The following is a 14,491-nucleotide window of genomic DNA, read 5'->3' on the forward strand; positions in this document are numbered from 1 at the left end:
GTACTTGTCTTTTAACTTGTTGTAAATAACTTTTGGTTTGTCTTTAGTTATCATTGCCTCGATATCGTCCATGACTAATTGCGGAGTTCTCGTGTACTCCGACGTACATTAGGCGTTACCATGAGGGGCGCGTCTGGGAAAGGTACCTTAGTATTCGACAACCGCCAAACTACTGTCGATTCTATTGTTTGATAAGCAAGACACTCGTCTTTTGTAACGTCGGTCAAGGTTGAGTGTGACATAGTATCTTTGTAGACAGATAATTTCGTTTCCTACAGATTGTTTTTCTAATGGCTCGTACACGCATTGACCGCATTCCTTTTTCCTATAAATAAACTGACCGTTTTTTTTATATAGCAAATTTCAGTCGCAATCACTGTCTCTTACATAAAAAGATTTTGGACTTGCGCCTGTATTGCTGTCCGAGACTCCACAATCATCATTAAATGAATATCGTTTGTTTTTAGAACGTTTGTGGTGGTTATCGCCATTATTCATAACAAAATAAACATTAGATTTCAAGCCAGGTGGAATTTTGTCGATACCATTGACAGTGTTTGTTAATAAAGCAATAACTTTATTAGTCTCAAGGAAAGCCTGTTTATAATTTGCCTACATATGCGACTTCAACGTCAGTAGTTTTCTCTGTATTATTCGCGCTATTTGTTTCACAATTTTCATCGACATGAATGGCAGTATCAGCTATCAGCTAAAGAAGGAAAACGCATTAGGTCATGGTTTCGCGATGGTGGTCATTATTTATTTTAAATAATGAAATATAAAAGCAGTATACGTGTTGAACCCATTAAAGAATTGTAATGTTGATTGTATTTATTTGAATTAAGAATCGTAGAACTTTTAATAACAGAATACAAAACAGTTTGAATTCAATCTTGTTAACGGGGTGTTCATTGCGCATAAAAGTTTTAGATCGAGACATTAACAAGAATATATAGTTAAACAATTTATATATATTTTAGGCATATTTTATTATTCCATGAGATACGAGCAGCGCACGTTTAATTAAACATGAAAGTTTTGCAAATCAGAACAATTTTTTTCCAACAGGTTTTATTACAAGACTGGAAACAGATATATAATATGAATGCATATGAACAGTTTTAAGCTTTCAACATATTTATATAATTTGAAATTATACTGTGAATTATGTGCGTAAGTATGAAGGCAGCTAATAGCACAGCCAATATAGACATATAGGGAAAACGCAGCTGTTAACGCAGCCAATATAGAAAAAGAAGGCAAACAAATTAGGTCATGGTTTCGCGATGGTGACCATTATTTGTTTTAAATAATGATATATAAAACATAATATGTGTTAAACTCATTAAAATAGTGTAATGTTGATTGCATCTTGTTGAATTTAGAAACCTTTAACATTTTAAAACGGAACAATTTGAATTGAATCTTGATACCGGGGGAGGGGTGGTATTGCACAGAAATATATAATATCTATAAACAAGAATCTAAAGTTGTATTTAAATATATTTTTTGAATGAATATACACATTTTGTTGCTTTCAACTTATTTAAATAATTTGAAATTCTACGTTAATTATGTGCGTACCTATGAAGGCAGATGATAGCGCAGCCAATATAGACATATAGGGAATACGCAGCTTTTAACGAAGCCAATATAGAAAAAGAAGGAAAACAAATTAGGCCATGGTTTCGCGATGGTGATCATAATTTGTTTTAAATAATGATATATAAAGAATCATATGAGTTAACTCATTAAAGAAGTGTAATGTTGATTTTTTTTGTATTTATTTGAATTTAGGAATTTAGAACATATTTAAACGGAATCTGAAACAGTTTAAATTGAATCTTCTAACCGGGGTGTGTATTGTGCATACATGTATAATATCTATAAATACACAAGAAAATAAAGGTTTTTTAAATGTATAAATACATTTAATTGCTTTCAAAATATTTAAATAATTTGAAATTCTATTGTAAATTAAGTGCGTGAGCATCAAGTCAGCTGAATTTATTTGAGCCTCGCTCTGTGAAAATGGGGCTGAATGTGAGTGCGTAAATGTCGTCCCAGATTAGCCTATGTAGTCCGCACAAGCTTATCATGGACGGCACTTTCTGGATTTCAGCTAAGAAGAGACTTGCTTTAAACAGAAAATACCATAAAAACGGAAAGTGTTGTCCCTCAACAAAAATCATTCGATTTGTAGAATCACTTTAACATACCAAACAGAAACTATTTAATCACTTTGTACAGAAGATATCTCGCTTGAGCTAAACGGGCTGTACCGAAGTTTGTTCTATAAATAACGCCACGCGAAGTTTAGATTGATAACGCAATAATATCATTCATTTATTACGTTAACTCAATTTAATTGTTGTTCATATCATCGACATATGTTGTGTTGTATCAGTGTTTCGGTGGCTTTAACATTAGATAGGTTTATTTTCGTTATTTAATCCAAGTCGTAACACAAACAATATTGAGTAAATTTTGTCATAAATGTTTACCTGTTACACAACAGGTTGAACATCATCAGTAAATAGAAAAACTAGAAAGTCATTTAGGTAGCTATGATAGTGTAATCAGTGTTTGAAAGAAATTTAGTTTTCATATTTAAGATATCTTGGAATATATCAAGGATTTTGCACATGTATCATTATGAGAAAACGACACGCATAATGTTACAGTATATTGGTGAATCTAGGAATTTAACGAAATTTCTTCATGACTTCAGCTCTATCCACAAATGTAAACTGCTTTAAAAGTTAAGCGAGGCGAAGCCGAAGTTGACAGTATTTTTCCGAAAGTTGACAAATTGATTGTCATCCTGTCAGACAAGTAATATTGTTTTTATTATACCGAAAAAACTATTCAAACAGGAACAATTTATATGAATCATGACTTTGGTCGTCTGTTTACAACGGAAAAGCAAAACTGCGTAATGCGCATGCGCGAATGGGACAGTATATTGTTTTACCATTCCGCACGTGATTGCTAAGGTAGCGGGCGAAAGTATTTTTTGTTTTTTGGACAGTATTTTTTTTCCCGATGGGTCTGACAGTATGTCTATGTCACGATGGCCGATGGGAGTTAAGCTAAAAGCAAAGACCCCAACGGTCCCCGCCCGCGACAACTATTTTTATTTTTATGCTTTCTATCCGCCTGTTAGCGTGATACTCACTATTTACTAACGAGAACGCCGATGACGTTGAAAGACTATATGCAGGATACAGGGAAAGAGTTCCTTCTGAGATTGTTCTGAGCTCCATGAAATTTGCACATAACAGTTGTGCCAAAATATTTCTGGACGAGTTCTAAATTGGTTCTGTTTGGTTGAAAAATATTTCCGCCAGGTGGCAGGGCTTGTTTTTCCTTATATTGATTTAATAAAACCTTGTTAACATTTTAGAGGCCAAATTTATTGTCCGATCTTTATGAAATCTGGTCAGATGATTTGTACCAATAATATCTAAGACGAGTTCGAAAATGTTCCCGGTTGCTTTAAAAACATGGCCGCCAAGGGGCAGTGCATGTTTCCTTAAATAGCTACAGTAAAACATTGTTAACACTATAGAGGCCACATTTATTGTCCGATCTTCATGAAACTTGGTCAGAATCTTCATCCAAATGATATCTTTGATTTGTTTGAAAATGTTTGCGGTTGGTTGAAAAACGTTTCTGCCAGGGGAGTGGAATTTATCCTTATATGCCTACAGTAAAACCTTGTTAGAAATCTAAAAGTTACATTTATTGTTCAGTCTTCGTTACAGTTTGTCAGAACATTTGTTCTAATTACATCATGCGCTGCACAGAACAGTTGGTTCCTTTGTATCTCAGTTGGGCGATATTTGGCCTTTCAGGCAATAATGTTTACTGATTGTTTAAAAATAATAATAGTTAAGTAGTGTATTTTTTGCTGTAGTTTCTTTTCATAGAGTGACAAAACAGTTTCGTTCACTTTGTAAAGTCAATTTCGTTCATATTTCTAAAAGGATTACATTCCAACTTAAAAACTAATTGCTGTGAAGTGTACAATAAATAATTCTGTAAAGCTCGACGACATTATCATGTGACTTGTGCCCTATGTTATCTTAAATTAGACGCAAAATCGTTGCCTGCATTTGTCTTGGTTTGGTCAATCGTGTTTATTTTATTTAAGCAACAATAAACGATTAACCTTAAAAGATTCATTAGTTCCCATTATACCAAAATGATATATCTAAAGTGTGTTAAACCACACAAAGCCGATATTTCCATACACATCCGCATAAACTAGGCGCGGCTACCTCGTATCGATACCTTACAAATGAAGGGGATAGAATGTAATAGTCATTTGGCCAACTAAACTAAAACAAGTGTTCCGCGTCGGAGAAATATGCCCACCCCCCCCCCACAAACAGGGATTTGAACTAATTTTCACACTAATTGTGACAGCGTCCTTGACATTTGACATAGTGACCCAAATTTCAAGAGGGGTCATCGTCTGTTAATGGCCAATGCGCATGGGAAGTATCAAGTCAATCGGTCGAATCGTTGAAGAGTTATTGATCAGAAACGCTTTTCCACGTATTGTGCTAGTGACCATGACCTTTGACCTAGTGACCCCAAATTAAATAGGGGTCATCTACTCTCCAAGACTTATGCACATGAGAAGCATCAAGAAAATAGGTGAATCAGTTGACAAGTTATTGATCGGAAACGATTTCATACTAAGTGTGTAACAGTGACCTTGACCTTTGATATAGTGACCCCAATTTCAATAGAAGTCTTCTTCTGTCCGAGTCAAATGGAAGTATCAAGCCAATCGGTGAATCAGTTAACGAGTTATTGATCGGAAACGATTGTACTCTTAATGTGAAACAGTGATCTTGACCTTTTACCTAGTGACCTCAATTTTAAAAGGGGTAATCTACTGCCCATGGTCAATACACGTGTGAAGTATCAAACCAATCGGTCCATTGGATGACAAGTTATTAATCGGAAACGATTTCACACTAAGTCTGGTAGTGACCTTGGCCTTTGACCTCATGACCCCAATTACAATAGGGGTCATATACTGTCAAAGGCCAATGCCAATGTGAAGTATCAAGTCAACCAAATAAATTCGTTGATAAAATATTGATCGGAAACGATTTTCACACTTAGTGTGATAGTGATCTTGACCTTTGACTTGGTAAACCCAATTTCAATAGGGGTCATCTACTGTCCAAAGCTAATGCACATGTGAAGTATCAAGCGAATCGGTCAATTCGTTGACAAGTAATTCATCGGAAACGATTTTCACGCTCAGTGTGATAGTGACCTTCGCCTGTGACCTAGTAACCTTAATTTCGATCGGAATCTTCTATTGTCCAAGGCCAATGCACATGTGAAGTATCAAGCAAATCGGTCAGTTCGTTGACGATCGGAACCACTTAGTGTGTAAGTGACCTTGACCTTTGACCTTCTGAACTCAATGTCAATAGGGGTCATCTACTGTCCAATGCCAAGGAACATGTGAAGTATCAAGCCAATCGGTCAAATCATTGACGAGTTATTGATCGGAAACGATTTTCACACTTAGTGTGATATATACCTTGACCTTCGACCTCGACCTCCCTATAGCGTGCCCTGGAGAACAGTCTTGCACAGAGAGTCTTAATCAGCGACGCGTACTAACCAAGCCAACATTCATCGTTTGACAGTTTCTTTAATCTACAACATCCACTACCTGTTTCGAAACGGAAACTTAAATGTTAAACTTGGAGCAGCTTTTTTGAGTTCCATTAAATATGCAGTAGTAAACTTGCAATGTTTTGTTATTGATACCAGTTAACGTTTGAAATGACGATGCTTTGCGAAATTGCTTATTTCAAATTGATGCTTATACCAGTTTGTCAGAGAGCACGTGACGAATCAAAACTACATATTTGGATTCGCGATGCAAAACGTTTATATTGGTTGTAAATAATGGTATATCCACAATGCCGTTTGCATTCAATATGTTAACTATTTGATTGTGTTATGTAGTTTAAAAAATTAACCGATATATCTCGTTTTAAGTGTCTTACATCTGTTTTACTTTCCGATGTTTCAGTATTATCATTAACTGGACAATATACGTAGCTAAAACAATTTATTTCCCGTTTCGTTGTCCCATTTTCCATCAAACGTTTTAATGAAACTTGTAATACACACAATGAACACTCATTTAAATGCGATTTCATAACTTTGATCGACGAGCTTGTCATAGGCAGCTTCGACTGGATACAAATAATTCGTAAAGGTGTCAAAATACGAACATGAATCGGACTTTTCTGTTCTGCGAAATACTTGCATACGTAGATGCTGATTATACCGAAACACGTGAGTTTTTGTCAAGTTTTAACTATATTTACTATGAAATAAATAATTTTCACAACAAGCCAGTGAACAACACTAAGCGAGTCTTATTTTTTACTTAGAAAGTCTCTATTTCAACAAAACTAAAGTTTGCTTACTATGAAACCTTAATGTTTCCTAAAAACTGGTACTCAATCTAGTCAACACCAACAAACAGAAAATCTTGAAGGGAATACAAAAGCATAACTTTTCCAGACAAGTGTTTAAATATGAATAATTGAATTCGCGGATACAGTGTCAAAAACGGTGGCATAGAGGTGACATTCAGTCCTCTTTTTTTTAAATTGCACTCCTCTTTTTTCTATCTCGAGGCCACGACTTAGTAACTCGTGGCCACGAGTTAGCTATGTCGTGGCCACGAGATAGAAAAAAAGAGGAGTGCAAAACTAAATAAAAGAGGAGTGCAATTAAAAAAAGAGCGGTGCAGTAAATAAAGGAAGGGTGCATTAAACAAAAGAGGAGAGAATTACGAGATCTCGAGATCCCGACTTAGCTAACTCGTGGCCACGAGCTAGTCAGCCAATCAAATACAATCTTGTTCCCTCAAATTAATCAGCCAATGAAAACGTCCTCAAGGCAAGGCTCTGATATAACATAACATACTACTATTAGTACTACTATTACTACTACTACTACTGCTGCTGTTGTTGTTGTTGTTGCTGCTGCTATTACTACTGCTACTACAACTACTACTACTACTACTACTACTACTACTACTACTACTACTACTACTACTACTACTTCTACTACACTACTACTACTACTACCACGACTACTAACTACTACTATACGACTACTACTAACTACTACTACTACTACTACTACTACTACTACTACTACTACTACTACCTCTACTACTACTACTACTACTTCTACTACTACTACTACTACTACTACTACTACTACTACTACTAATACTACTACTACTACTACTACTACTACTTCAACTATTACTACTACTACTACTACTACTACTACTACTACTACTACTACTACTACTACTACTACTACTACTACTACTACTACTACTACTACTACTACTACTACTACTACTACTACTACTACTTCTACTACTACTTATTCTACTACTACTACTACTACTACTACTACTAATACTACTACTACTACTACTACTACTACTACTACTACTACTACTACTACTACTACTACTACTACTACTACTACTTCTACTTCTACTACTACTACTACTACTACCACTACTACTACTACTACTACTACTTCTACTACTACTACTACTACTACTACTACTACTACTACTACTACTACTACTACTAGTTCATCCGGCGTCTTCCGTCGGTCGTCAGTCGGTCGTCCCTCGTCCAAACATCGGTCGTCCGTTGGTCGTCCATCAGTCGCCCCTCGGTCGTCGTCCATCGTCCGTCGGTCGTCCGTTGGTCGTCCTTCGTCGTCGTCCGTCGACGTCCGTCGGCGTCGGTCCTCGTCGTCGAAGTGGTAGTCGTAGTAGTAGTAGTAAAAGTAGTAGTAGTAGTAGTAGTAGTAGTAGTAGTAGAAGTATTAGTATTAGTAGTATCTTCTTCGCTAAGACTGGAACATGGTGGGTGTATTTTATAAAGAGTATTTAAGGTGCCAATACGGACCGTATTTTAGGTCCGCGCATAAAGCAGTCGAGGAGACGCTGAGGGGACCTGTGAATTAAATCTGACTTACACAAACACATACGCTAACTTAACAATAATGTGTTTTTGAAATTTCTGTTCATCAATTGTCCCCTCTGTAAATGTGTATTGATCACCTCTGATAAGATTTTCTGCACTGTGAACGCAGAGGGTGCCAGTTCTCAGGCATATTATTTGCGGGATTTGGTTAAGTTTTTCAAATCAGACGGCTAAAACTAAGCCTTAAAATCTGATCGGGGCGATCTCAAATAATTTAAATACAGTGAAGTGTCGGTGTTTATATGTTAATATGTTCTAACAGTGTCCCTTAATAAAAAGGTAAAGACACATATTGCAATCTATTAATTATTGTGCAATGCAGGTAACATCTGCTAGCGTTAAGAGCACACGTGCGGGTACACCCTTTGCTTATCAGTGTCACAATTTAAATGTTTACTCGGCATGTCGGCCCAGCTAATAGTAAAATTGTAAACGGGGTAACACCGCTTAAAGGGATCTTTTCACGCTTTGGTAAATTGACAAAATTAAAAAAAGTTGTTTCAGATTCGCACATTTTCGTTTTAGTTATGATATTTGTGAGGAAACAGTAATACTGAACATTTACCATGGTCTAATATAGCCATTATATGCATCTTTTGACGATTTTAAAACTTAAAAATTATAAAGCGTTGCAACGCGAAACGATTGAATAATTTGGAGAGTTCTGTTTTTGTCGTTAAATTTTGTGAAACTACGAAGATGGCTTATATAAAGTATAAAATACGTCCAGTATGTGTACTCGGCGGAATAGCTCAGTAGGCTAAAGCGTTTTTACATCAGGACTCTGGCAGGACTCCAGGGGTCACTGGTTCGAAACCTGCTCCGGGCAATGTTCTTTTCCTTTTTTTAATTTTATTCTTGATTTTTTACTGGAGCTTTTACGATCCAATGTTTACATTTATCAATATAAAGCATTTAATGAATAAGTTAAAAAATGCCAAAATCTGTGAAAAGGCCCCTTTAAATGAGCTGTGAATCGTTAAAATAATATTTTGAAGATTTAAACAAAATATCACGATAACGCATTAATTTTATGTTTTTATTTAAAAAAAATGGTAAGGTGAGAGAAATGATTCTTTTTCAGCGACTATCGAATCACGATTTGACCTTCGAGTTGTGTGTTCATCAACCATAGAAACTTCCTGCACAAGTAGACATGCTAGTCACGGGGTTTGGATGTTTTACAGAAGATCAATTGCTGAAAATGACATACAAAACATGGCAAAAGTTGTATACAATGAAACGGAATGTCTGGCAACTTCCCGTTTCACTATTAACTGCTCTTGCATCGATGGAAATAATGTCACGTGTAATATATCTAATGTAAACATTGCACAAGCGGGTGATAAATGGCACTGTAGGATATTTATTAATGAAAGGAACTTACTTAGCACTTTGTTTAGTGTTCCGAACGAAGGTAAGAATTGACAGCTTTTGTTGCCGTGGTATAGTTGACACAAAGATAATAATTACTCAATAATTTGGAAAATTATAGCACCTTCGAAATGTTCTTAAGTCGAATGATTATGTAAGTATATTTTTATCAGGTAATTTTGGAATTGAGATTTCTATAAACTCATTTTCGCATTTGTTATGATGTTATAAACAATAACCTTAGTTTTCATAAAAACATGCATGCGTTAAAAAAACACCTGCTCTCATTGCTGTTTTTGAATAAAATGAACTAGGTAGAGTTTACTTAGTTATTGATTGTTCCCATTGTTATGTGTGTTCATGTGTATTACATATGCACGACATTCATTATTATTACGTCAGCATAGCTGTCAATCCATTTTATAGGAAACAATGAATGTGCAACTACAATAACAGAGGACATCACTGTTAAAAGTTATGAGAATGTCAAGGATTATGTTACTGGTAAAAGCAATGCATACACAGACATTGAAGGTAATACGTGTTTAAAGTATTATAACACGTACTTTATATGACTTTCTTTCATTATGCTAGTTAAACATGAATGCGTCAGTGTAATGGGAAGCAAGTTAAGCAAAATCCTGCGATGATATACATGAAGTTCAATTGCTTTTAAACGCAGAAGTTTTATGTTTTAGTTATGATAACAATATTTAGCAACGTTTGTATATTGAACGACACACATATATTTCTTTGGTTGTACAACTAAAGCTTACGAGACTTGGTAAGCAAAGGTAGCTCATTCGGTTGATGGATGTCAATGGTGATCACAATTTTTATTTACAGAAACCTATAACAAAACGACATCAGTGACCCTTTTCACGCAAGAAACAATGAACAAAACAATGCCTTATGAAATGGAACAACACGGTAAAGAGTCTTTCAACCGTAAGTTTGTAAACGTTGTTCAAGTGAGTTTTTGTTGTAACATTAAATGTATGCAAATGTCTGCCAAACGCAATTTGAATGACGGATCTTTAATATCATCGCTAATTTAATGAAAAACATACACATGTTATGTTTACGTCTAAAAAATAATTCTTATTTATTTTCGATAACTCTTAGAGAAAATGACACACATATTAAACATGAAATCAAATTTCAAACCGAGAACAGATACTCATAATTTATATTGTCAGAGAGTATAATTGATTTGAACATAAAAACTAAAAACATCGTATATTTACAGAAAATAATAACACAACAACTTCAGTCAAGATTTCCACAACCTATACGATCAACCATACGAAGACATCCGAAAAAGAAGATTCCGATAATACACATAGTTTCAGTGAGTTTACAGAAACAAACCAATAAAGCCAATTCATTTTATTAGGTTTTTAGTAATATGTTAAACTGTGTAAAACTTCAATCAAGAGTTGATGTCGCTCAATTGAACAAAATAGGGATTGCAAAGGCATTTGGACTATGACCAAAAACATTATGATATTATTATGATCACCTGAAACGATAAATAATTAACCGGGTTTCAATCTGTCGGCATTGATATTTTATAATAAATGAACGTGTTTGTGTTGTTTTGGAAATATGTACTTTACGAAAACAGCTATGACATACGATACGTTTTTACTTTTAGTACCATCATGTTGTTTTTCGTTTGTTTGATTCACAAAGTCGCAAAATATGACTGTTTGGTGCGTTTATGCGAATGCTTAAATTTTCTGATTTTTGCCTTCTGGACTGCACGAACTATTATTTTGCAGAATTCTTTTCCCAAAGAGAAATTTTCATAATAGTTGCTGCCGTCGGTGCAATACTTGTCATTACTGCAAGTTTGTGCATATGCGGGTATTGGAAACTTAAAGGGCGTTCAAATGGTAAGTTCCAACATAGTATAACCATTCAATAGTTTAAGGCAACATCTACGCATAACAGGTTTTGTTTGCATGCATTCATTAAAGGTAATCGTAACAAATTATAGTATTGCATAGTAACTTCAAACTGAAACTTCATATTTAAATTACCGGCAGATCAGTTTCTTGGTTACATTAATTTCTCGTTGCAGGTGTAAGTAAAATAAGAGATATGCATTGTTTTATTTAAACACATACAACAAATAAGTGGTGATCGGAAAAAAAGTAGACCATATATGTTCAGTCTCTTTACATTTATATTGATGTTGTTTTATTGTCAACTACTGTGACCAACAGTTTGTTTGATTCTTGCACCTAAATTGAAAAGACCGTTATCACACTTTTCTAACATTTTAGTCATTATTTTTCAGTATTCACTCACCAAGTAACCGGAATTGACAATAGTCGATCAACTGAACCTACTAGAAACATTAGTTTAGAGATTATCCAAGATGATACATCGCTGGAACATTACCATGAGATACAGGATTTAACAAGTTCGTACAATTCTGTAACGTACATTCGTATTACTTTAAGAGCAGAATAGACAGTGATCAAGAAAATGAGGCAGACTATTGTGATCATTAAATTCACATACATACATCATATAAAACCTCTTCGGTTACATAAGTTTTGGAATGGCACGTTTTAGGGTATTAAGTGTTTTAAGTGACATACATTGTTTAAATCAAACGCATAACAACATTCAAGTGGTGATCGAAACTTACGTGGCATTTCAAAATCTTAACAATGCGCCTATGCATCACCTTGATGGTGGTGAACTACTATTTTGTTCCTCATTTGACAATGTTGTTCCCGTACTTTCTTAACGTTTTAGTCGTTATTCTTCAGTATTCAGGGACCAAGTAACTGAAATCGACAACATTCAATCAACAGAACCTACTCCTAGAAACAGCAGTTTGGGGATTGTCAAAGATGAATCGCTGGCGCTTTACCATGAGATACCCGAAATAACAAGTTCGTACATAACGGTTACAAACGACCAAGAAAATCCACCAGACTTCACAGACCATTCTGATAACACCATTCACATGCATCTAGCATGCAACACTAGCATACCAGAAGTTGCTGTACATATCAGAAATGACGATGCGGAAAGTCTTATAGAACGGCGGATTTCGTTTATGACAATTGCAGAAATAAATACGACTAACGGTAATGGTTTACTTTTTAAGACAATTCCAATTAAATATAATCTTGTCATAACCAATTTCAATATGCATTAGCTGAATCTCGTTTTATCAAGTATTTTAAGTATTTCAAGTAATTTAAAAAAATTGTTAAACAATATTTTCATCAGAATATGTATGTATAGTATTAAAGTAGTATGTTACTTACTTCATAACTTATCGCAATTTAAAATATTTTCATCAGTATATGTATTTATAGTATTGACATAAAGTGTGTTAATATTTAACTTAATGCAATTATTTAGATGCGGTCAAAGGCTCAGAAATTCAGAGGCAAGTATGCATTTATACTTCAAAAAGACAAGCTAAACATTTTGAAAAATAAATAATTCCAAAAAGATTGTCATAGATTAAAAAAGGAAAACCTACATTCAGTCTTATCCAGCATAATAATACTTCTGACTCAGAAAAAAAGTTAAATGTATAAGTTCATTAATGGATTATCATCATTTGAAATCGGTAAAATAATTAAGAGATTGTAACGCATTTTCAAAATGACTCCGAAAACACTTGTATTAATGATGTAGCGTTTGTAATTCTATAGGATTTATTCGTTAAAAAATGTTTATAGCATGCGTTGCGCAGTGGTTTCGCACTATCATTTGCTTCTAGAGGGCCCGGGTTTGTATCCCAGGGAAGGCAATATTGTCTATTCTACTTTATTTCTTGATAATGTAATTAGTTAAGACTATTCTAGTTATATAAGTTAATGAACAAATATGTGAACAAGTCCCTTTTGTATGATGTTTTTTTCATTCCTTCCATTGCAATTAAAGTAAGTAATGCTATTTATTTTTATCACTGATTTGTTGTGAGTAAAATCACATAGTAGTATTTTAGTATCACAATACGGACGGCATGATTTCCAAAATAAAAATATGACCTTAAATGAAAAATCTTCTTATCCAATGTAAAAATAGGGTTTTGGATAAAACATTTATTTCATATTTGAAACTTACAAAAATTAAAAAGACCCGAATAAATAAACACGATCTAAAAGCGAATTATTTGGCTATAAATGAAATAAATTAACCCATAAGCTACCTCTAAAACTCACTTGTACGTTAATAATAAATGACGGGATTGACATTTGTGACCACCAAACATAAGTTTCGTTTTAATAGGAGATTATCAAACTATGATTCGAACCGTGAAGTATACATTATTGCATTGTTGTCTATTTTTATTTAATTGGTGTAAATATACCATAATGATTATTTCAAATTATGGCATTTTTGATCGCAATTTTGAAGGCTTCTGTAACTGGACAGTGGTCGTTACGAGAGTCTAACAAAAACTGAGCCTGATGATGAAGCTCATTACAACACAGCGATATGATATTGCTTACATGATGACCCAACGTAAGTTATATTTATCCATGTATTTCAATATATTGTCAGCAATATCGTAGTGTTGACGAAATCGAGTGGGTGCTGTTTAGGTTTTGCGAATTGATATCTAGCTTTATACACGTTTCTAGTACTATGCATGCTTCTTCATTGCATAGTAACGTTATAACAAGGTAACAATAACAATAATATTTTTACCACCATTATCTGAAATTGAACAAGATTACAAAATGTGATTTTCGCTCTATTACAAAAAGTAAATACTCACTCTGGTAAGACAGGATATCCGCACATTATATGTGCTCAAACAGTGTAGCAAGACTTGTCAAGAGATGATATGATACCAAATAGTAGTGGATCATTTTAACAACAACGACAACATGGTACATGTATTTCAATTAAAACTGAATTATTCGACCAAATAACAGCACAACAAAAAACACACACACCACCAACAGGAACAACAACAACAGCAATACCGCTTTTAATGCTGATGCAAACTAGTCTGATATCTTACTTGTATGTTTTAAGGACTGGGAAGAGTAAAT

General features: G+C 34.4%; 1 protein-coding gene across 1 annotated transcript; it reads left to right on the forward strand.

The window, feature by feature from the left end:
- Positions 1 to 6,188: 6,188 nt before the first annotated feature.
- Positions 6,189 to 12,919, forward strand: LOC127861806 (uncharacterized). The gene is made up of 9 exons (XM_052400485.1): positions 6,189 to 6,342; positions 9,160 to 9,492; positions 9,876 to 9,983; positions 10,296 to 10,397; positions 10,699 to 10,800; positions 11,234 to 11,347; positions 11,755 to 11,880; positions 12,236 to 12,559; positions 12,840 to 12,919. Exons 1-9 carry the CDS (start codon positions 6,279 to 6,281, stop codon positions 12,917 to 12,919), a joined length of 1,353 nt encoding a protein of 450 aa, XP_052256445.1. The 5' UTR covers positions 6,189 to 6,278.
- Positions 12,920 to 14,491: the final 1,572 nt, after the last annotated feature.

This window comes from Dreissena polymorpha, chromosome 16 (genome assembly GCF_020536995.1).
Source record: "Dreissena polymorpha isolate Duluth1 chromosome 16, UMN_Dpol_1.0, whole genome shotgun sequence".
In the NCBI taxonomy this organism is placed as follows: domain Eukaryota; kingdom Metazoa; phylum Mollusca; class Bivalvia; order Myida; family Dreissenidae; genus Dreissena; species Dreissena polymorpha.

What these genes read in the sequence shown, in the direction of transcription:
- LOC127861806 (XM_052400485.1), top strand. Translation starts at nt 6,279, where the DNA reads ATGAATCGGACTTTTCTGTTCTGCGAAATACTTGCATACGTAGATGCT. An exon ending in TGCTGATTATACCGAAACAC is followed by an intron (nt 6,343 to 9,159) that starts GTGAGTTTTTGT and finishes ATTCTTTTTCAG; the next exon opens with CGACTATCGAATCACGATTT. An exon ending in GTTTAGTGTTCCGAACGAAG is followed by an intron (nt 9,493 to 9,875) that starts GTAAGAATTGAC and finishes TCCATTTTATAG; the next exon opens with GAAACAATGAATGTGCAACT.